Source organism: Zootoca vivipara, chromosome Z (assembly GCF_963506605.1).
Source record: "Zootoca vivipara chromosome Z, rZooViv1.1, whole genome shotgun sequence".
Classification (NCBI taxonomy): domain Eukaryota; kingdom Metazoa; phylum Chordata; class Lepidosauria; order Squamata; family Lacertidae; genus Zootoca; species Zootoca vivipara.
The window spans coordinates 19,680,345-19,704,741 of record NC_083294.1 but is presented as its reverse complement, the minus strand read 5'-3'; the positions used below and the strand labels follow the sequence as shown (position 1 = coordinate 19,704,741).

Below are 24,397 nucleotides of genomic sequence, written 5' to 3'. Positions count from 1 at the left end.
CTGATTGGGTCAAATTCAAAGTAAAGCAAAATTTTATGGCAAAGTTTGGGTGTTCTTCCTTGGTTGAAACATTTGGGGAATCTTGAGGAAAAGTTTAAGTGTTTTCTGTAACATTAGCAACATTTCTTAGCTCAGGAGGGAAGGGGGTTTCATATAATTCTTGGATGGGAGGGGAATCTGGTCCAAATGAATCTACACATGGAAATGGCAGTTCTCTGAGCCACTCACACATAAATATTTGTAAGCCCAAATATTTATATGCAAAATTATAAACAAAGATCCTACATATCACAGATAAACACAGATAAAAGAGTAAAATACCTGGAGCACAATTTTACATTCATTAGTATTTAAGACTTCTCTGCATTGTATGCATCTGTTTATGTACTGGTTACTTTAGGAAATGTAGCCTGTATATGATATGCACATAAACAACATGAAATGCATAATAATGTGTATTATAATATAAAATGTCAGGCTTGTACTTATTTTTAGTGGCACGGGTATAGTAAAAAGCTTGCTCTCTGTTGAGATCAAGGAGTGAGGTGGAAATTTTAAAATTTCTGCTGGCCTGAGAGCATGGAAAGGCAAGAGCAGACCTTTGACATGCTGAATAAGAAGTGCCAGACCTTGGCTATGGATGGATAAGGAATGGGGGGAGACACTCGCAATCCATGCCTCGGGCCACATTCAAAGTGGTTATGATGCCACTTTAAACAGTCATGGCTTCCCCCCAAAATATATGTCGGAGCTGCAATTTGTGCTTGGAATTGTTTAGGAGGCCCCTCTTCCCCTCCTAGAGCAACAATTCTCAGAGTGGTTTATCAACCAACCCCTCTTCCAATGGAGCTCTAAGAATTGTAGCTCTGGGCGAGGAATAGGGCATCTCCTCACAACTCTCAGTACCCTTAACAAACTAGGAGTCTTTGAGGGAAGCCACGTGTGTTTAAAGTGGTATCACCGTGCTTTATATGTGTGGTATGACTGTGGCCTAAGGGGCAACAAGAGAGGGTGCAGGCCCAGGCAAGTTTTAACCTGCCAGGCCAAATGCAGCTGTCGGTTGTTTTGTCCTGCTGGGTCCTTGACCATCTCCCCCTCTCAGTTCAGCATGTCCCAAGCAGGGAGATTTATCAAACCACGGGTGGGCTGCCGCACAGGCTTCACATGGCCTGTTGCGTCACAAGTGTGCAGGCCTGAGATAGTGGTAGAGAAGTGTGAAGGGTTGGCAATCTGTGCTGCAGAAAGATTAGAGGCATTCAACATGCTTCATGGCAATTAGTAAAAAACCTGACCCTCCTTGCTCCCATGATAGTGCAAACTGTGCTTCATGGAGATATGATAATGTTCATTTTGCCTAATAGGTTTTCTTTCAAACAGTGAGGTTTCTGGTATTGTGGTGTTCTGGGCTTCTTACAGGTGGATTATGAGAAGCCCTGGAAAATGAAACCCGGTGTAGTAGAGCAGCATTGAGCAATATGCTTCTATCTGCACAGCACTGCGCACAATGCCCTCAGACTGAAGTGCACAGGGTCCATTTTGTGCTCATGCCAAAAGGGGATTCCAGACACTGCCAGTCAGCTGGTTGGTAGCACTTGTGGGGATCGAATGAGCAAATACTTGTCAGGGCTTTGAAGCCCATTGCAAAGCATTCCAGCAATGGTGTCATTGTGATGCTAGGTGGTTGACTGGTGGGTATCCACATCTGCCTATCACAGGGTTTCCCAAACTTGAGTCTCCAGCTGTTTTTGGACTACAATTCCCATCATCCCAGACCACTGGTCCTCCTAGCTCAGGCAGGGCCAAATTTGGCCCTCCAGCTGTTTTGGGGCTACAACTCCTGTCACCCCTAGCTAACAGGACCAGTGGTCAGGGATGATGGGAATTATAGTCTCAAAACATCTGGAGGGCCAAGTTTGGCAATGCCTGTCCTAGCTAATAATGATAGTAGTAAAAAAAAAAAACCATCCGGAGACCCAAGTTTGGGAAGCCCTGGCCTATCAGATTTGGGCCATATGGGGAGGGGTAAATAGACTTTCCCCACCCCTACCTTAAACTGTGTGGTTTTTGACACACATTCACAAAATCAGTGCTTTTGTGATTTATTGTAGAATAAATCTCAAAATCGACTCAATTGCTCTCTGCATGACTAACCAAATCACTCTGCATGTCTGTGTTTAATATAGGATTTCCTACGCAATATACCTGACAGTGTTCTATCCTCAGACATGCACGGGCTGTGGATGGAAGCCATGGATAAGGAAAGCCAAGCACATAAGATTGAAGCACTCAAAAGGTTTGCTACTGGGGCAGTCCGTCTGCTTTGATAACCCTGGGTAGCGAATATCTACTACTACTCAGTCTCCCATTCCAACTGGCATGTGGGATCCTTTAGAAAGAATAATGCCATACGCTACATTCTAGTAAGATGCTTTTATTTTAAGGAGAATTTCAAGCATGCCCCCTCCTCAAAATGGCAAGGGGATGGAAAGAGATATTACTTGATCCATGTAGTGGGTCAGGGGTGAAACATGTGGACCCTGGCTAATTTCTCTTAGCCTGACTTTAAGGGAAGGGCTCAGCAAGAGACCTCAAGGTTTGGCAGCAGAGGATCCAAGATTCAATCCGTGGTTTCTCCACTTAAGAGGATCTGGGAGGGGGAGAAGGAGACGATGGGAAAAACCTGTGCCTGAATCCCTGGAGGGCCACTGCCAGCCAGTGTAGGCAATATTGAGCGTGGGCAATGGTGCCTTCCTGTGTTCCTAAACTCACAGAGTGGTTGTGAGGACAGAATTGCAAGGGAAGAGCCTTGCCTACCACTCTTGAGTGCAGTCGAGGAAAGGCAGATTTGGAAATGCGATCTATCAACATGCAGGCTTCCAAGATTTCCTGGAACACAGGTTGGAAGCCACTCTTCCGGTTTATGCCAGCTGCTCTTCATTCAGCAGTTGATGGCTTTCCATGGGCTTTATACATGAGCATATTAACAGGCTCATAATTTGGGGTAGAATTAGAAATGCAGAAGCGCTCAAGGCTTAAGTCCTCCTATGGATTCAGCTGAGATAAGGTATCATTTGCAGGAACCCTGCTTCTCACTTGTGCTGCCAGCTGCCCTGGACTGGATACTTACACTTTCTCAGGGGAAATGATAAAGCTTTAGTCCGACCTGCAGTTGCCAAAATCAAACCCAAGCAGCATGTCCAAAGGATTAAATAAAAAATCCTTGTTAAAAATTCTAGTGTTGCATTCAAAATTAAAGTAGCAAAAATTCCTGCAAATGTTGAATGCTTGCTTTTCCTTTCTCAGTTGATGTGCAAATTTGAGGCACAATTACATTTAGGGTATGTTTTGGCTGTGCAGAGTTGTAGTTACTATGCCACGAAAATCCCATCAGATGTGGACCCTCCTCCAGGAAGCCGATTCGCCCTCTTTACCTGTGGTCGTCTGAGCTGGTGTGCTTCATTCTCGTTTCTCTTCTTTTTTTGCAGCTTAGTGAATCAGCTTCCAGAAGCCAACCTCATTTTGCTCAGACACCTATTTGGAGTTTTACATCACATTGAGCAAAATTCGACAGAGAATCAAATGAACGCCTACAACTTGGCCCTCTGCATCGCTCCCAACATGCTGTGGCTTCCCAGCCCAACAGGTCCTGAGGAGGAAAGCAAATCCACAAAGAAGGTAACAGCCTTCTCTGCTTCTGGGTTTTTACCCTCATCCCTTTCATTGGCTTTTCCCTTTGGCTCAAACACTGTGAGCTCTGATTAGACATCCAAAATCCTTGTTAACTTGGTAGTCCCTTTTCTCAGAGCTGGAACACACAGCTGGCAGTTGCATGATGCTAACCCTGGCCCAAATTGCTTTGGCCATCATGTCCAGAGGATATTTGTGATATGGTATGACAGTAATGACCACAGTAGCTCATACTGACCTTTAAAGCCCTAAACGGCCTCTGTCTAATATACCTGAAGGAGCGTCTCCACCCCCATCGTTCTGCCCGGACACTGAGTTCCAGCGGCGAGGGCCTTCTGGCGGTTCCCTCGTTGTGAGAAGCCAAGTTGCAGGGTACCAGACAGAGGGCCTTCTCGGCCAGGCATTGTACCATTAAATTGTTAAATTTGTAGATGTGTAGCTGAAGGGGAGGTCAATTATGGGTGGGTTTCTTTGCTTATTTGTATTGTGAGTGGAACAGTGTGTGAATGTTTACATTGCAATGTAGCCAAAACAAATTCCAAGTATGTTGGAAAATGTACTTGGCCAATAAATTATTATTATTATTATTATTATTATTATTATTATTATTATTATTATTATTGGCACCCGCCCTGTGGAATGCCCTCCCATGAGATGTCAAAGAGATAAGCAACTACCTGACATTTAGAAAACATCTGAAGGCAGCTCTCTTTAGGGAAGTTTTTAATGTATGTTAATCTTTGTTGGAAGCCGCCCAGAGTGGCTGGGGGGGGGCAGCCAGATGGGCGGGGTACAAATAAATTATTATTATTATTATTATTATTATTATTATTATTATTATTATGTGGGGTTTCCCTTTGCAGAATGCTGTTTCACAATTGCTGACAGGAGTGATATCTTGTCAGCATATAACATCTCTGCTCAGAGATCTGCACTGATTGTCGATTTGCTACAGGGCCAGGTTCAAGGTGTTACTGTATATAAAGCATCTGTTTACCTGTGAGATCACCCCATACATGCCCACTTTGACCATTTCAATCTGCAGAACCATCTCTGTTACAGGTGCTACATAATACTTGTTCCACATTTGTAAGAACTCAATCTTTTAATTTGGTAGCACCTGTACTTTGGAACTCCCTGCCTATTGACATCAGTCAGGGTCCTTCACTGCACTCTTTTTGGTGCCTGCTAAAAACATTTTCATTTAGGCAAGGCTACCCAGATATTTGGGACGCGGGTGGCGCTGTGGTCTAAACCACAGAGCCTAGGGTCGGCTGTTCGAATCCCCGCGACGGGGTGAGCTCCCGTTGTTTGGTCCCAGCTCCTGCCCACCTAGCACGTCAAAGTGCAAGTAGATAAATAGGTAGTGCTCCGGTGGGAAGGTAAACGGTGTTTCTGTGCGCTGCTCTGGTTTGCCAGAAGCGGCTTAGTCATGCTGGCCACATGACCCGGAAGCTGTCTGCAGACAAACGCCGGCTTCCTCGGCCTATAGAGTGAGATGAGTACACAAACCCAGAGTCGTCTGCAAGTGGACTGAACGGTCAGGGGTACCTTTACCTTTACCCAGATATTTAGAATGCTGATGTGTTTTTGGTTGATTGCTAGTTTGGATTTTCTGAATCTTTTCATTGTTTTACTAATAATCTTACTGTTTATTCTTTCAGTAAACCGCTTTGAGGTTTTCGGTGATTAAGCAGTATATAAATTTTATGAAATAAATAAAACTAAGTGGGTTTGGGTGAGTGTCAAAGGGCGGAGCTGGATATAGCACAGATCCTGTCCTGCTGCATGCCCTAAGCAAGCCTCATGTCCTTGGGCACAATGTCCGGGTCCCAGTGTTGATGTATCACACTGAGGCCAGTCTCATTCATACATCTTATTCAGATAATTTATACAGCACTTGATTTTTTTAAAAAATGAAAAACCTCAGAACGGGTCACGAAAAAAGATAAACCAATAAAATTATCAATAAGGAAAAGTGGCATCAACCATTTAAAACTTTCAGGAAGTTCAAATTACAAGAGACTAAAAGCAGATTCAACCCATCTCTAACACCTGGGCAGGCTTGCCTAAGCAATGTTTTTAGCAGGTGCAGAAAAGGGCACCGTGAAGGCACCTGGCTGATGTCAACAGGCAGGGAGTTCCAAAGTGCAGGTGCTGCCACACTAAAAGACCCAATGCAGAATGGGTATTATGTGGCACCTGTAACAGTGCCAGTTCCGCCGAGCAAAGCAGTCTTGTCCTTTGTCTCCTGGCTCATCCACACTTCCACTTGTACTGCCACTTTCCCCCAGGAAAACCTGCTCCTTACCTCTGAATCAGAACAAATGTCAAAAAGCAGTTCTGCAGATTGACGATTGTTCTGATTCGGCAGTAAGCAGTGGGTTTTCCAAGGGGAAGTGGCAGGACAAACAAAAAACCACTTGGGCCTGTGTTTTCTAGGCACAGGACAAGCGAAAGTGTGGACAAGCCCTTAGACACCAAAATGTCTCAGGCCAGCCCTGCTGCTCCTCTGTTCACATCTAATGCAAATTTCCCTGCGCAGAGAGAAAGTTGGGTTTGTTTGCTGATAATAATAATAATAATAATAATAATAATAATAATAATAATAATAATAATAATTTATTATTTATACCCCGCCCGTCTGGCCGGGTTCCCCCAGCCACTCTGGGCGGCTTCCAACAAAACAGAAATTCTAAAATACAGAAATCCATCAAACATTAAAATACAGAAATCCATCAAACATTGAGATGCCTTCTAAAAGTCTGGTAATTGTTGTTCTCTTTGAATAATAATAATTTATTGTGTGCTTCAGCTCTTAATCGCACAGTAGAATAGAGACTGGAATAATTCTATGTAATAATTAACAGACAAACATCATGTTGTTGGAATTAGCCACATGAACAGCACCCAGAGCTGGTATCCTCCACTTACTAGAATCGTAGAGTAATAGATATTTGCCTTGGCAACTGCTCCCTTTCATACAGGTGGCCAGGCTGGTGCAGTTCCTGATTGAAAATTCAGCTGAAATTTTTGGAGGGGACATTGCTACACTGTTCCAACAGTCAGAGAAAGAGAAGTCCAAGAGTGTGGATGACTTCCTAGGTAAGGCCATGGCTGAGATACATATCTGTTCATTTAATATCCTCGCCTTCTCAGGATGCTAATGATGGATTACGTCCCAGGATGGAATAGAGCCCAGAAAGGGGCGGGGGAATGCAAAGTAGAAAGAATCACATGACTGGCTATGCCCACAGGATTCCTTCAGTCACTCCGGCAACCTTTTCTCACAGTGGCCAGCCAGGTGCCTGTGGGAAACTGCCTGCTATCAGAGCAAGCAGGACCTGAGGCACTGTGGAGGCAGAATATAGCCATTGTGGCTAGTAACCATTAATGGCTCTCTCGTCCACAACTTAGTCAAATCCTTTTTAAAAGCAGGTTGATGGAGAAAAGAGAGAGAAGAAGAAGGGCACCAAGCTGTGGCAGAGCTGATTTTCCCATTAATCCCTCCCCCAAAATCCTAACTTGCCCCATTGATTTCAGTGGACCTAAGGAAGGGGGATTCATAGAGGACAATGTTATTGATGGCAACCAGCCATGATGGCTATGCTCTGCCACCACAGCCAGAGGCAGTAAATGCTTCTGAATACCAGTTGCTGGAAACCACAAGGTGTGGGGAGAGGGCTCTTGGGCTTGGATTCTGCTTGTGGTTTTCCCATCTGCTGGCCGCTGTGAGAACAGGATGCTGGGCTGGATGGGTCATTTGGCCTGATCCAACAGGGCTGTTTTTTGTGTTATTAGGTGCTCCTAGGCCAGTGATGGACAACCTTTTGAGCTTGGTGTGTCAAAATTCACCAAAAAACCAAGCATAACTCGGGTGGTGTGTCACTTCAAGAAAAAAACCATAATTTCGCAATATTTATAGTTTAAATAACAAAAATGTATAATTGTAATATATAACTGTATTTAATAAACCAAAAACTAATTATTTAACCTAACCTAACCAAAAAACCCTTATTTATAAACAAAGTGCCCAGAGTTGTTGAGCTTTTTGGGGAGAGCTGCTGACCAAAGTTTTGGAGGTTTTTGGGGGAGGTGCAAAAGTTGCTTTTCTTTTTGGGGGGGATGCCCCAAAGCTGCTGCGCTTTTTTGGGGGGGAGGGAACAGAAATAAATGACGAATAATACCTTCGCTGGAACTAACACGCAGCACCGACATAGTCTGCTAAAGCGCCAAAAAACCCAACACAGAACAGGTTAAAAAACGCTGTTACACCCAGTCATAGTCTGCCAAAGCACCAGAGAAAAACAGCACAGAAAAGGTTAAGAAACCAATCTCTGGCTACCAGCAGCAACAACAAAAATGGATCCGGGTTGTAACAGCGGAGACAAAATGTAGCGGATACAAACTCTAGCTGAGGCAAGCTGTAGGAGGAGCGGTTGAACAAATGGGGGGGGGGACAACAACAACAGCGTGAATGGGCTGATGGGGCGCATGCCAGCAGTGAGGGTTCTGTGTGTCACGTCTGACACACGTGTCATAGGTTCGCCATCACTGTCCTAGATGGACTCTTAATACCATGAACAGCTGAGATATTATGAATGGGTTCTTGGCAACGTGTTTTCTTTACTGAATTTTCCTCAGAATGGAGAAAATCCAAATTAAATGGGGTTAAAATAGGGGTGGCCTTTTGACACTTGTGTGTGGACGCTGGAAATAAAAACCACACACACACACACACACACACACACACACACACACACACACACACTTTGCATTCCTGAGGAGCACAGCAGATGCACATTTATCTTGATGTGGCTTCTTCTTCTTCTTCTCCCCACAGGCCAGCGCAATGATTCTTCAGATGAGATGGAATGCGCTCCCTCCTACCAAGGAAGGGCAAATCAGCATTATGTGCGGGAAGCAGACCGCGAGGGCCTCTTCAGCCCATTTGATGGACTGATGCTCAACGAGGAGCAAGAGGACTGGGATTTGTTTAGCGAGATCACTGCCTGCTATCAGAGCAAAGCTGGGCACGCCAGTTCCAACAGCTGTGACCTCCTGAGAGAGCAGGGATCCTTTTGCTCCCACTGCTCGGTCTGCTCACTGGGGCCCCCTAGGAATCGGTGTTCTTCAGAGCCCAGCGTTTGCCTGAGCTCTCAGCTTTCTGCTGAGGACCACGAGCCAGTGGCCCGGCAGTCCAGTTGTGATGCCACCATCATGCACAGCCACGGTGATTACATCCGCAGGCTCCAGCAACTGCAGCTGGAGAGCCAGAAGCTCATGGATGAAGGGCTGAGCCCTGGTCTGAGCAAAGGAAAGCAGAGTTTCTGGGGGGGCTGCCCAAGCACCAGCGTGCCCAAGAAGCTCGACCCTCTGAAGTCGTGCCTGTCTAACACGTCTAGCTTCTCCAGCCTTTCATCGACCACCACATCTGCCTCCTCGCTGAGCTCCTTGGACAGCGCTTTCTCGTACTGCTCCGAGTCGTCTGCCTTCAGCCCCACTGAAGCCTCCACCCCGCCGTTCATGTTCGGGACACCTACCAAGCACAACGCCTTGTCCCCTAAGATGGCAAAGAGATCCTTGAAGGAGTGGCACAAGCCCTTGACTTCCCCATTGCCACTGGGCCCTTGCAATGTGGGTGCTTGCTGCGGGAAACAGGTGGAGGACCAGGAGCCCAGCTGCAGCAGCAGAGTGTCAACAAGGGTCTTCCTGCCCATAGGGAGCCCGTTTCACGAGGACAACTGGGACGAAGAGAGGAAAGAGGCAGGAGCTGCTGAAATGTTCGGCCGCACACCTGTGAAGCCAGACTCCAGGGGTCATTTTCCTAACACCGAGAGCCCTTCTCTGCCAGCACCGCAGGTGCAAAGGGAGAAATCTGTGAAACACATTGAGATCAGTCGCCCCAAAGCTTTGCATCGCAACCAAGAAAACCTGAAGCGCACCAAGATAACTGTCTTCATGGCACCTAAAACGAGCAATCCCACAGCATCTCCTGTAGGGCAAAACAAGGAGGAGACAGCCAAGAATTTGCAGAGCGTGAAAATTCATATTCCGCAGACAGTGTTCTATGGGCAAAACACCCCTTTGGTCCTCCAGTCTGTCTCAAGGAGGTACCACCATGAATCAGTGAGCCAGTCACCCCAGGTGGAGATCCCCGAAAGTGCTCCCCTCGTGGAAGTCCCAGGGCAACCAGCTGAGCAGGAAGGGTGGCACACCAAGGTCCAGCGGAGCACGTTCAGCCACAACCTCCGCATCTTCCTCCCGGCCTCCATCCGCAACACCGTCCGGGAGTACTTCAGCCAGGAAAGCTCTAAGGAATACTGCACAATGAGAGCAGAAACGGTGGAGAGTGAGCTTCTGCGGAGCAGGGCAGAGTGGCTTAGAAGCCAGCCCCGCCCCAGCACCCCGCCCAAGAAGCACAGCGGTCGAATGTTTCCAGAAGAAACCATTGTCTAGGAGCAGAGCACCCGCACCTTTTGCATTTTTGTGCTTTCTTTCCACATAGGGAGGATAGTCCTGTGAAAGTGCCCTCTAAAATGCTTAGCTGAGATGTGAAGATAATTGTTTTTCATGGGCTGGTGTCAAGTGGCTGTCAGTGTGGTCATTTGTAGCTTTTCCCTTGACCTCTTTCTTTGTTTTCCCTGCCCAGAAGAAAGGACAGGAACAGATGTCTGCTAACATGAAGCCGTACTCCACACATACAAAGCTTCATCCTGCTGCTTTCTGCTGAAGATGCCAGTTTGCACAGAGAGGTGAGCAGGCAGGAGCAGAGCCACTCAAAAGGATTTTGACCCTGGTGCAAAGAACAGCCTGCACTGATTCCAGGAGGGAAAAACAAAAGAATAGTCTGAGCCCAAGCATTGCCAAGGGAAGTGCATGGATGGCTACCCCCAAATGAAATCATGTGATCCTGTGTGCACTGGTAAATGCTGCAGGCTTAAGGATGCTGGCTGCCGGTGCTGGCTCATCCACAGAGACAGCAGATCTTGCCTCCAAGGAATGCATTGCCTGCTGCTGCTGTCATTGCAGTCAGATGCCAAAATGCCTTGGGGTGGCCCTGCTGGCTGAACCACATCTTTCTGTGAAAGAGGAGAGCCATCCTTGCTAGGGGGACAGAAGAGTGTTTGATAGAGAGGTTTTGAAGCAAGGTTTCATTCATTCAAGGTATAATTATCGAAGGTTTTCTGAATGGGACATGTAGAAAAGAAAGCTGGGCCACTTTCTTAAACAGTGTTTATTCGCTTTAACTGCCGGTTTTAAAAGCTTTAATTGTGCCTGTGGTCTGCTCTTCAGCATTTTTCATTGAGCCTAAAAGTAAGTAGAATATCAATCTTCCCTTAAAGTCAGTGGAAATCACTGTCCTTGTGTTTAAACTGGAAGAAATAGTTTTTTCCTGCTGATACACGATCATTTTTTTAAAAAATGTTGCTGTTGTTCGTGTCCCGTTTTGCTCGAGTTTGTTTACTCTTTGTTGTCAATTTCTCTTGCGCATAAAAGCTCATAAAGAGATTGTTTCCTTCTAGGTTTCTAAGCCATGGTTGTAAAATATTTAATAAAAGAAGCACAGCTTTATTTGTCAAAACTGCCTTCTCGTTTTTGTCCATGGCTTAGTAAAAGGATTCTGGCTTTTAACACACATTTTATTTGTTAGAGATCAAAGAGGAATTGTAGTGGTAAAAAGAATCCTACTCACTTCATGTTTTTGCAGTTAAGAGGACTGGAAGTCTAAAGAGGTGCTACCCCCTTGCCTCTTAGTGTCCCCCGTAGTGAATCCCACCGCCCCGCACTGGGTGGAACCCCCCACTTTGGAACCACTGGTCTACAGGGATGGCATTCCAAAGCTATGGGGGAAAGGCCACTCACCGCACTGTCCTAGGGGGTGGGCACACCAAGAGGGGCTTCGATGCAGATCTCAAGTGTGTGGGCAGGGTGTTCTGGGTGCAGGCAACCCAGCAATCCAGACCATATTAACACTTGCTGGTTTCATGGACAGATCAGAACACATGTAACTCTTTCCCATTGAAATTGAGTGGCTCTCCTTGGCTGGAACACTCTTTTCCTACCTGACTCCCTTTTATTGTTCACCAGTCACCACTGCAATACCTCTCCATGCAAAACCTCTTTTGTATGCTTACTTGCTAACATATGCCTACAATGTTGGCCTTTTGGGGTCCCTTCCACCTCTACAATTATATGATTCCACATATAGCTGTCCCAAGGTGTTTTGCACTGTTCAAACAAGTGCATCCCACCACCTTTGCTTTCCTGATTACATGTGGGGTATCATATATATTTTTCCTGGGTTGTTCTTAATATTTAACATCTTGGGCCATTAAAGTGTTTCAGAAGCAATTCACATTATCAAAGAGGGCAGTGAAGATTCTTGACAGTGGGAAAGAATCTCCTTATCTAAATGTTCCAAATCCCCGTTTTCAAGATAGGAGTAAACAGAATGAAAAGTTAAGTTTTCTTTGGAAAGAAAATTTTAAATATGTATTCCAAGAATCTAGAAAGATATCAAACTGGCTCAAAAGTCATCCTGACTTCAGCCCAAACAAGGAGTTTTGGCAGGGTCTGAATGTCCCCTGTCCCTCCCAGCTGCATATGAACCATCAAACTGTTGTCATATTATTAAAGAACAACAAATAATTTAGGGAGCTGTATTCTCACATGTTTACTAAAAGTGGTGGAGGAATCATGTCCAGGAGGCGGAAACTAGATTTGCTCCAAATGCTTAATACACCACTCATATTCAGGGTTTTCAAAGTCCTCATGGGGCTTTACAAGAATATTGTGCTTATCGCATTGTTCCATTCCCCATTGTTTAGATGCTGAGGTCAGTGGTGCCCGGTGCCCTCCCCCACCAAAAAAAGGGGGGGTTAAAAATCAAGATTACAAAAGTTGGGTGCCACCCGCTCTCTCTGCTGAGCGACATATTTTTCCTGTGTTGCTCTTAATATTTAACAGGCTCTTGGGCCATTAAAGTGTTTCAGAAGCAATTCACATTATCGAAGAGGTACTCAGCCAGGGTCTGTGGTCCTTTGGAGATTTGAGACATGGTAGAGACTGCCATAGCTTTAAAAAAATATGGTTTAGTCACCTATTTACACCTTCAGACTGCATGGACGAAGTCCAGATCTTACTGCATGGTCATCTCAAGCAGAGCTTGTTTCCCACAGCATTGCGGCCCTGGAGTCCAAGGCATCTCTCTCAGCAAGCCTTCAGCCAGCCTGCCCAAGATGGATCCCGGTCTTTTCCTTCTTCTTCCCAAAGTGTTTTCTTCCTCAAAAACTCTCTTTTTCTGTCCCTTCAAACACACACATTGGCAACATCTGTCTCCCCAGGCCAAAGGATTCCTCTCAGATGGCCCATCAACACCTTTTGTCATGTTAACAGATTTGTTCTTCACTAGTCCAGCCAGGCTGGTTTGCATAAACGAGCCCGGTATTCCCTGTCTGGCACAGCTCTGCAGCTTGTACTTTTATCCATATCCCAATTAAAATCCTACCATTCAATAATTTCTAAGGTTTGGGGAGGTCCTCCCAAATTGATAACATTATTACTTATTAAATGTTTTAGTTTCTTTTGCCACAGCGACTCGAAGCGAGTCCCAATAAACATAAAACAAACACATACATATGCAAACCCCCATAAACTGCATTAAAATATCCCACCCATGCCAAAAGGCCACAGTTAAAATCCAATGCCCTGGTTAAAAAAGGAACTGAATGAATATGCAGTAAAATAGCAAGTAGAATTCAATGCAAAGAAGAAAAATCTTAATTTCATATACATGTTCATGGGGACTAAACTGAAGGTGATGGAGTAAGACTTTGGGGTCATTGCAGAGAGCTTGATGAAGATGTCGATGCAGTGTGTGGTGGTCGTGAAAAAGGCAAATTCCATTTGGAAAGGAATTTTTTTGGGGGGGGGGACTACCAATATCATAACTCCATTACACAATTTTGGGACTTTTTAGTTTAGTTTAGAGAAAAGGTGAATAAAGGTTTTTAGTTTAGAGAAAAGGTGAGTAAGAGGTTACATGACAGAATCAAAGAGTTGGAAGGAACCCCCAAGGATCATCTAGTCCAACCCCCTGCAATGCAGGCATCTCAATTAAAGCATCCATGACAGATGGCTTGGAGAAAGTGGAGAGAGAGAGTTGTTCTTCTCCCTCTCTCATAACACCAGAACTTGGGGACATCCAATAAAGCTGAATGTGGGAAGATTTAGGACAGATTAAATGTAGTAAAATATATACCGGTAATTAAGCAAGCAAACAAATAATAAAAGGTTGCTGGTCTTAAGATTATAAAACAAAATAACATTGAATTTGCAAATAAACGGGGAAAGTTGCAGGCTTGGCAATTTAACAAAGAGAGTAGACCAAGAGTAATCAATGACCCAAAAGAAATAAGACAGGAATTTGTAAAGGTTTTACACAGATTTGTATAAGAAAGAAAAATAAGATCTCAAACAAATAGAGAACTACGGTATATAGAGGAAAGTAAGCTGAGAAAATACAGAGCAACTAAATAGGCCAATTTCAATGATTTGAAATTGGAATTACATCAGGTGATAAATCAGGGGAAATTGGGTAAAGCCCCAGGGCCAGGTGGGCTCTTGGTGGACTACTACAAAAAATTCCAGAACAAGTTAGCTGTCCATAGCTGTCCAAAGTGCTAGAAACAGGACAAGCTCCAGAGACTTGGAATGAGGCTTATATCACCTTGATACCAAAACAAGATAACGACATGACAAATCCCCCAAAAAATCGATCTCACTAATAAACTGTGATTATAAATTATTCACAGCAGTGTCAGCAAATAGACTTAAAAGAACTATGAGTGATATAATACATAAGGACCAAGCAGGCTTTTTCCCTAGCAAACAGCTAAAAGTTAATGTTAGAAATATAATAAGCATAATAGAATACCTAGAAGTGCATAATGAAAAACAAGCAGCATTGATATTTCTGGATGTGGAGAAAGCATTTGACAACGTGTCTTGGCTATTTTTGAAGAGAGTTCTGATTTGGGGGGAACATTTTTAAAGGCTATAGAAGCAATATGTACTGGACAACAAGCAAATATTATTGTAAATAACATTATTTCTGAGGGGTCGAGTCATGAAAGGAACTAGACAAGGGTGCCCATTGTCCCAGTTATTGTTTATTTTGATTTTGGTACGTATTGACACAAAATATAAGGTATAAAAAAGGGGGGTATAAGAGTGGGCCAACAAAACTATATAAAGAGTGAAAAGAAAGTAAAATACCTGGGAAATATGGTTAACGGCAAATAATCATAATATCTTTAGTGATAACTACTGTATGTACAGGTTTGGAAAGAAATAAAAACTCTGCAAATTTAGAGTAGAATGCAATTGTCACTGCTGAGTAGTGGTTGTGTAGCATAATTAAAAATTATTGGAAAATGATTCATACTGAACTAAAAAAAAACATTTTAAAAATCATTTCCCAAAAATCCAAAAGCATTGCTCTTAGGGTTAATAACAACAGAAGTCTCCAAAAAAGAGGGAAACCTGTTTCTATATGGAACAACGGTTGCCCATGTACTATTAGTGCAAAAATGGAAAACAGATAAAGTACCAATGACACAAAAATGACACATTAAACTGTTAGAATTTGCAGAGCTAGCAGGGATGAATACTAGAATAAGAAACCAAAATGACTAAATATATAAAGAGGACTGGATATGGAATATATGGAAATGTATTATAAGCAAACAATTTACTGAGCAGGATGGCAAGACTTCCAGCAGACATAAGACATAAATAAGACATAAATAAAGTATATAAAAGTTGTTGTGATAGACAAGGTGAACTTAGAAAATGCAGGGAAAAGAGAGGATAAAAGGAACCTCAGAAGGAGAGGATAGAATTGTTTTCTATTGTTGTTTTTTGGTTTATTCTTTGAAATCTAAAATCTTTTTTTTAAAGTTTTTTTATTTCAGAGATTTTTCTTTATTGTATCATTTTTGTTTATATTGTTGATACGGAATCAATAAATCAATAAAATATGAATATCTAATTAAGCAAACAAGCAAATAATAAAAAGCTGGTGGTCTTTGTAGTGAAATAATAATTTTCACAGTCAAACCCACATTTTAATGTTTATTTATTAAGAATATTTATATCCCACCTTCCCAAAAGAACATTTTTCCAGGTGGCTAACCATAAACGGAAAATGCATCGAACAACAAACTAAAACATATTAACTATACTATGCAAATCACACAACAAAGAAATAAACAGTTATTAAAGAGGAGGACTAGTCATAGATACAAGCAGCAGAAGGGTTTCTAAAGCTCACCAGCTTTTAAAATTATATTTATATACGTTGGTTTTGAGTGAAACAATCTATTGGTCCCTCCTGCAACAGACGCAGGGTTTTTGTGATTAGTCAAAGAGCCAAGGCTGCTGTGAACTGGCTCAAAAGTGTATCATAGTACACCATAACACTGAGATGCATATCACCTTAGCTGATAAAGTTTGGCAGTTCCCTGCATTGCTCACAGTACGAATCACTAGCATTGTTAACAAAAAGTTGCAACCATTTCACCGTCTTATGTATTACAGACCAGCGAAACGAGGTTCGGAGACATAAAGGCCCACAGTATCATTCAATACTTTAATACATTTAATACTTATCATTTAAGTATCAGGGGCATGCTATGGAGTTCCCACATATCTCATGGCAAATATCAAACTTGAGTACACATGGCAGGTTTTAAATACAAAAGGCACCTCAAGAAGTCACAAGGAAAAGCAAGCGGCAGCAAAATGGTCAAGAAACATAAAGCCTGAAATGATTGCATTGTGGGAAGATCACTCAGCAGAACACCATGTCAGCTATTATTGCTTGGTTTGCTTCTCCACTTCCAGTTCTCTCCTGATGTCTGACACATCTGTGGGGACCTGGACTGTGAGGCCATCCATCCAATTCTTCACACGCACCTGACAGCCTAGACGAGACCTTACAAAGGACAAAAACAGACCCAGACATCTCTTGGTTTTGTTGTGTGTGCTTTCTTGGCTCCCTTGGCTTCGGAACTCACTTCCTAAGGATGCAGCTCCCTCCCTGCTGTGCTTCTGCCCAACAGCTGAAGGCTGTTGTATCCCAAAAGACCTTCGGGAACTGACTTATTTTAAAGGAAAGGGCTTTTAACAACTGTGCTTTTATTTATTTATTGCGTTTATATGCTGCCCTTCATCTGAGGATCACAGGGTAGTTTGCAGTATGAAAATGACAAAAAATACATTTGGCAGATGAAAGCAAGCTTTTGTGTATGTGTAGCTGTGGAAATTGTCTCCATTGTTTTTAAACAATGTAACAAAATTACAGTTGCAGTTATTGATAGTCCTATGCTTTTTCCTCTAGTTGGAAACAAGTACAGTACCGGTAAGGAAAAGCCACTTTAGCTGTTCCAGTCAAAGGCACTGGGTAGGGTCACATGTGCTAGATGTGCATGTGTAAGCTGCTACTGTGCACCAGGGTCATGTTTGGAAGCTTTGCTATAGGTTCCCTGCCATGCCGAGATAAGGAGGCTGGTGACCAGAGACACAGCCTTCTTCACAGTGGCACCCTGCAGGTAGAATGCCCTTTCTTCTGAGATGCGCCTGGTGCCAACCTTGGTTTCATTTCAGGGCCAGGTGAAAACCTGCTTATTTACTCAAGCTTCTACTGATCATTAATCTCACCACTTAATCTCTAGCTCACTTGGTTAGAGCATGGAAACTGATAATGCCAATGCTGTAGGTTCAATCCCTGTTTGGGACAGTTGCATATTCCTGCGTTGCAAGGGGCTGGATTAGATTAGGGTTGCCATATTTCAAAAAGTGAAAATCTGGACTCAAAAATTGTTGAGCTTTTTTTGGCGGGGCAAAGTTGTTGAGCTGCTTCTTTCTTTCTTTCTTTCTTTCTTTCTTTCTTTCTTTCTTTCTTTCTTTCTTTCTTTCTTTCTTTCTTTTTGCCAAAGAATACCTTTTGAGCTATTTTTAAGGAAATATGCCAGAAATCTACACTTCTGACATGGGTTGCCATATGTCTGGATTTTTCCGGACATTTCAATGATTAGAAATTCCAGACACTGACTGCAAGGGCCAAATCTCAGGTATGTCTGGAAATTCTAGACGTATGGCAACCCTATATTAGATTATCCTCAGGATAGGTAAAGGTAAAGGGACCCCTGACCATTAGGTCCAGTCGTGACTGACTCTGGGGTTGTGTGCTCATCTCGCATTATTGGCCAAGGGAGCCGGCGTATAGCTTCCAGGTCATGTGGCCAGCATGACAAAGCCACTTCTGGCAAACCAGAGCAGCACATGGAAACGCCGTTTACCTTCCCGCTGTAGCGGTTCCTAAGTATCTACTTGCATTTTGACGTGCTTTCAAACTGCTAGGTTGGCAGGAGCTGGGACCAAGCAACGGGAACTCACCCCGTCACAGGGATTCAAACCACTGACCTTCTGATCAGCAAGCACTAGACTCAGTGGTTTAACCCACAGCGCCACCTGGGTCCTTCCAGCAATTCTATTATTGTTGCTTGTGCCAGAACCAGGTCACCAGCAGGGCTGGCTCTAGTGCGGGGTGGTAGGGCGCCGGGCCGGTAGGCTGGGTGCTGCGCAGCGAAGCCGCACAGAAGCCATGCTGCGCCCTGCGAGAGCGGGGGCGCCGGAGCGATCCCCGCCCCTCAGCGCCAGGGCGGCCGACCTGCTCGAGACTGCCCTGGTCACCAGATGGAGCAGAGCTGCCAGAATAGCATCCTGGGAGCTGGGTCACTGTTGCTAAGTAGGAGGATTGAGACGGGGGAGGGGGCAGCACTGTGCAAACACACTGGCAGGAATGCCAGAATGATGCCACTGGTGCACCTACATGGCAGGAAACCTCACTGCCACCTTCATAGAATCACAGAATTGTAGAGTTGGAAGAAACACCAAGGTCATCCCCCTGGTTCTCTGCCTCTCCTTCCTCATTTTTCAGAAGTAATTTTGCTTCCGGTGGTTCCACAAGCTATGAAGGTATTCTTACTGCCCTATTCCCTGGAAATGAACCACTTCTAAAATTTCACTTGGCACTAAAAGGAAATCAAAGGGGCAACAAGGATTTCCATGTTGCTTTTTAAAAGGCTAGAACTAAGATCCTGAGGATGCAGAATTCTGTCCCCATCTCAACTTTTGATCCTGCGCACTCCGATTCAGCATGCAGATATGCAGTGTCTAGAAACAGGGCATGGATACTTACGTCTCGGTAAGTCCAAAGGCCAGATCCAGCATATCTATCTCCTCGTCACTGATGGGGTCCAGTTGTTGGAATGTGCTGCCCTCAAAGATGAGGTGGCAAGTGGAGCAAGCCAAGGCCCCCTCACATGCCCCTTGGGGGGGGGGGAGAAAGGAATCAGCATCAATGCTACACACTTGTCTTAGTCATCTGCTGCAAGAACCTACAGTGTTGCACACATATATCACATACCCTCCAACATTTCTCCAGTGAAAATAGGGACGTCCTAAGGAAAAGCAGGGCATTCTGGGATCAAATCATAAACCGTGATACCTTCTCTAAATCAGGAAGTTCCCTGGAAAATAGGGACACTTGGCGAGTCTGATATTCTAAAGACACCACAGTCTCTGCTGACCCTCATTCCAAGGAAACAGAACCCTGAGTAAATGCTGGAATCCCTGAAATCTGTCACCAGTCAGAGATTACAGTATGCATAAAAATATGTCCCCCAACCCTAAATTACTGTAGTTGAAGTGCAATTGCTGAGGGTTGCTACTACATCCCATAAGGTTGTTGGCTGAAATCATGAATGGATAGCCCCTCTCCCTACCTCCCTGAGATTGCTGAAAAAGAAGGGTTTGTAGGCTGCACTTTTTTAAATGGTTGGCGCTGCATCACTTGCACCTGCTTTTGCTGCCACCTGCTGGATCTGCCTTATTACAACACATCATTTTCTTCTTACACCCCGGCAGAGAAAGCAACAGATTTACAGTATTTCATTTACCGGTATTTGTTATTGCATGGATATACCGTATCACCTTTCTCTCCAGGAGCTCAAAGTGGCATACATGGTTCTTCCCCTTCCTCACTTAATCCACACAACAAGCCTGTGTGGTAGATCAGGCAGAGAGGCAGCGACTGGCCCAAAGTCATAGAATCATAGAATTGTAGAGTTGGAATCATCCAGTCCAACCCCCTGCAATGCAGGAATGCAGGAATAAGCACTTCTCCCATGCGTGGATCAAATCTGCAACCTTAGCTTTGTCCAAGTTAGCTTTGTGGCTGAGTGGGGACTTGAACTCTGGCTTTTCCTAGGCCCTGGTCCAACACCTTGAGCCCTGAGCCACCACTGGCTCCTGCTGCCTCTAAGGAAGGCCACATAACACAGAGTTGCATTGGCACATATAGTGTTAAGAGAAAGTGGGAAGCTTTCACCTCGTGGGGTAGCTTTGTGGATTTTGCTTGTGCCATTATTTTCATTCATTTATCTGAATAAATAAGTTGGACACACTGGTATGGTGTGTGGGTATCGTGTGTGTGACGGCTACAGAGGTGTCCAATTAGGGGCTGCAGGTTTGAGTCAAAAGGAAGTAAAAGAAAGTCGGTCGTTGTATGGCACTTGGACCCTCTAAAAGCTAAAACCAGTGCTGTTTTTTTCCTAGAAAAAGAGCTACCTGCGCTCACCACGAACGCCCCCCTTGTTCTCTTACAATGGTACACACCTGAGAGGGGCCAGAACTGAGTTTCATCTGGCTAGAATCATACAATACAAGAGTCACCCACCCACCCAAACCACGTGGGGCTAGAGCAGGAAGGTAGGAGAGAAAAGCTGGTGTAAGAAGAGAGGCCTCCATTTGTGGGGCTCATTTTGAAAGCCTGACACATGGACTGCTTGTCTGAAAAGTGGGCACTGAGTTTATTTATAGAAGACGCTTCTGTGAAGCGTAAAGAGTATTTTATTCCAGCAGCCTGTTAGCAACTGACTGCTTTTAAGGAAATGGCCTTTAAATAGTGCTGTGCTGTTGTTACCTATCTACACTGTAATATATTTGTTTTTACATCATTTGTAATTGTATTATAGGTTAATTACTTTGCTTTAATCTTTGTGAGCTGATTTGAATCCTGGTTCAGGGGGAAAGGCAGGGTATAAATAAATAAAATTGATGATAATAACAACAACTAGATTGCTTCTCCTGACTAGTATCTAGCTCCTTCCAAATACACTCTGGAACTCCTTGCATCTTGATATCAGGCAGGCACGTTTTTGGTGTGACATTTTTGTTTGGACAAGACTACTTAGATATCTGGAGCGTCGATGTGTATTCCAATCTGATTTTTGTTTATTGCTTTTTTAATGTTTTACATTGTTGCTTTTACCTGTTTTACTAATGTTTTATAGCTTTCTCCTTTTTCTAAACGACTTGGAGGTGGTGTGTTGTGGTTTTTTTTACAACCAAGCGCTATACACATTTTATGAAATAAACAGTAACTGGAGCTGTATACATGTTACTGCCTTAAAACACAGCTAGGCTGTTCTTTTTCTCAACTTGGATCTAAGTTAGTTTTGGGAGAAATGCATCACAATATAGCATTTCATAGGAAATGACAGGATAGATCTAGCTCATTACTAGTGCCATGTGTGTGTTGTTGTTGTTCAGTCGTTTAGTCGTGTCTGACTCTTCGTGACCCCATGGACCATAGCACGCCAGGCACTCCTGTCTTGCACTGCCTCTTGCAGTTTGGTCAAACTCATGTTCGTAGCTTCGAGAACACTGTCCAACCATCTCGTCCTCTGTCGTCCCCTTCTCCTAGTGCCCTCAATCTTTCCCAACATCAGGGTCTTTTCCAGGGAGTCTTCTCTTCTCATGAGGTGGCCAAAGTATTGGAGCCTCAGCTTCAGGATCTGTCCTTCCAGTGAGCACTCAGGGCTGATTTCCTTCAGAATGGATAGGTTTGATCTTCTTGCAGTCCATGGGACTCTCATGTGTGTACCACTTAGCAAATCAGTGGTGGGAGTGTGCATGAGGCGCGGAAAACGACTTAAGGCTAAAGAAAGAGAATGGGCCACATCACTTACCAAAGCCATCGATGTCAATGTTTTGATTCATCACCACCTCCAGCAAGCTTTCTCCTTCTTTAGCAGTGACTGAGAATTTATCTCCATCCCGGTTAATAAAATTTAACTTCACTTTCTCAGTAGAACTGTGGGAGAGGGAAGCACACATTCAATAAAGTTAGGGTCCTTCCAGACATGAGAAGATCAATATTATTGTTGTTACAGTAAATGCTTCCAAAGGTGATGGTAGTGGCGGTGATTAAGTCTTCTTATCACTCGCTTCCTATGAAGCATCTCAAAGGGATTTCACAGTACAATAAAAGCATATGCAAAGCAATTACCTATATGAAAACAATTTCACATCCAATACCCACCTATAAATGACTTGTTGGAGACCTCTTCCAAGGGAGCTCTGAGAATTGTAGCTTTGGGCGAGGAATAGGGCATCTCCTCACAACTCTCAGTACCCTTAACAAACTAGGAGTCTTTGAGGGAAGCCACGTGTGTTTAAAGTGGTATCACCGTGCTTTATATGTGTGGTATGACTGTGGCCTAAGGGGCGACAAGAGAGGGTGCAGGCCCAGGCAAGTTTTAACCTGCCAGGCCAAATGCAGCTGTCGGTTGTTTTGTCCTGCTGGGTCCTTGACCATCTCCCCCTCTCAGTTCAGCATGTCCCAAGCAGGGAGATTTATTAAACCACGGGTGGGCTGCCGCACAGGCTGCACATGGCCTGTTGCGTCACAAGTGTGCAGGCCTGAGATAGTGGTAGAGAAGTGTGAAGGGTTAAGGACTGGCAATCTGTGCAGAAAGATTAGAGCCATTCAACATGCCATTCGCACCATACCATTTTAAGCAGTCATGGCTCCCCCAAAGGCTTCTAGGGGTTGTAGTTTGTTAAGGATGCTGAGAGGAGACCCTTATTCCCATTCCAGAGGTATTATTTTTAGTGATAGAACAGCCAATCATTCTTTAGTGGAATGTATGGAATCTATCTATCATCTATCTCAGGCGTCCTCAAACTCGGCCCTCCAGATGTTTTGAGGCTACAATTCCCATCATCCCTGACCACTGGTCCTGCTGGCTAGGGATCACGGGAGTTGTAGGCCAAAAACATCTGGAGGGCCAAGTTTGAGGAAGCCTGATCTATCTAATAATTTTTTTCAGTGGGTACCATGAATCCAATATGGAACAAAGGCAGGAGAGTTTTGTTGATTTGTTTTTAAGAAAAGAAAAGAAAAGAAAAGATGAGCAGCAGAAAGGTGAGGTTGTTTCAATGGAAGAATCTGTTCTTTCCCAGGCTCCATTCATAAGCCAAATTCAATGAAATTGTCATTCATGCATCTTGCTACATCCTCCTCACAGCTGGAGCAAAGGCACTCCGTCATAAAGACGTAGAAAGGTGTCTTAACGGTGCAATCCTATATGTATCTGCTCAGAAGCCAGTCCCGTTGAATTCAGTGAGATTAGCATCCACACCCCTTCTTCCATTGGGACTGACGGAAGCAAAGAATTTAATTAAGATTCTAACTTACCCTGTGCCCCCCGCAGGGACATACTGAAGCCTGTGGCTGGTACTGAAGCATCTCCCCAGGTGAAGGCCGGCCAGTGCCGGACTGCAAACAGCTGTCACAAAGATAACCTGGGCTCTGCGCCTGTGTGCTTGAGACAGCCCAAGGCGAAGGAGCCCAGAGATGCTCCGAGACATCATGCTGACAAATCTTGATGTCTCCTAGTCTTTCAAGGACTGCAGTGCTGATATAAGTGCAGATGGGAATGGGTTGGGACAGCCTCCCTGGGAGGGAGGGAGGGAAGGAGGGGGAAGGGAGAGGGGGGGCACTGTTGTTGCAGCCCATCCCGCGGGGGGAGTGGGGAACTGCGCTTGCTGTGGTTGCACAAGATGTGGGTTGCAAATGGGGTCACATGCGTAGGCTTGTGTGAGTCGTGATGGGACTTGCATCCCTCTTTGTTCTGACTTACTGGAAACTGCATCAGCACGAATGCTGCCTGTCAGGGGAAGGTCACTTTGCTTAATTTTGAGCCAGGGGTTCCCCTCCCCCTCTTACATAGTAGGTCTGATCCATCGCATGCATTGGTCACAACATTTTGGGGTAAGCAGGGAGATGTATGGAGGGGCAGGAGCTGCCTGCTGTCCTTGTCTCCTTGGGGCACCACTGCAAACCTTCACCTAACTGCTGCGTCCCCAAGACAAATGGTGACCTGTTTATTTGCTACAATCTCAGGGACATGGGGTTACGGTGAGGAATGTCTGCTTTGAGGCCAGGGAAATCCCTGATTCCATTTTGGATCACTGATTGTAGCTATGAATGACATTTGTACGCAGGTGTATGCTGGGTATTGATCTCTCCCTTGCTGCTGCCTTAGAAATGGGGGGGGGAGCCAGCCCTTCTCCTGGACTCCAGATGGTGAAAGACACAAGGCCTGCACGTCTTTCACTGGCCAAGTTTTAAAATGCGTCCCTGGCCTCCTTCAGCTCCCCAATAAGAAGCAGCATCCTGCATCCTATGCCTCAACCACCCAAAGTGGCTTATCTCAAAGGGAAAACCTTGAACTGAAGGATGTGGGAGATGAATGTCCATCAGTTGTCCCTTTAGTCAAGGACACCCATAGGA

The 24,397-nt window shown here is 44.5% G+C and overlaps 2 protein-coding genes across 5 annotated transcripts in view; one reads left to right on the top strand and one right to left on the bottom strand.

The window, feature by feature from the left end:
- Window positions 1-13,094, top strand: part of LOC118084441 (rho GTPase-activating protein 20) — a 97,568-nt gene extending 84,474 nt beyond the window's left edge. For all 4 annotated transcript variants that reach the window (XM_060270634.1, XM_060270633.1, XM_060270632.1 and 1 more), the window contains 4 exons: window positions 2,184-2,293; window positions 3,486-3,675; window positions 6,675-6,792; window positions 8,531-13,094. In XM_060270634.1, coding sequence (XP_060126617.1) covers window positions 2,184-2,293; window positions 3,486-3,675; window positions 6,675-6,792; window positions 8,531-10,146 — 2,034 coding nt within the window. In that variant the 3' untranslated portion in view covers window positions 10,147-13,094. The remainder of the gene's footprint in view (window positions 1-2,183; window positions 2,294-3,485; window positions 3,676-6,674; window positions 6,793-8,530) is intronic.
- A 3,296-nt stretch (window positions 13,095-16,390) lies between these two features.
- On the bottom strand, window positions 16,391-23,475 carry LOC118084265 (adrenodoxin-like). Its single transcript, XM_035113642.2, has 4 exons — window positions 23,300-23,475; window positions 21,789-21,913; window positions 18,956-19,085; window positions 16,391-16,687 (listed from the first exon to the last, which is right to left on the bottom strand). The coding sequence occupies exons 1-4, from the start codon at window positions 23,473-23,475 to the stop codon at window positions 16,567-16,569; spliced, it is 552 nt and encodes a 183-aa protein (XP_034969533.1). The 3' UTR covers window positions 16,391-16,566.
- Between the last annotated feature and the right edge of the window lie 922 nt (window positions 23,476-24,397).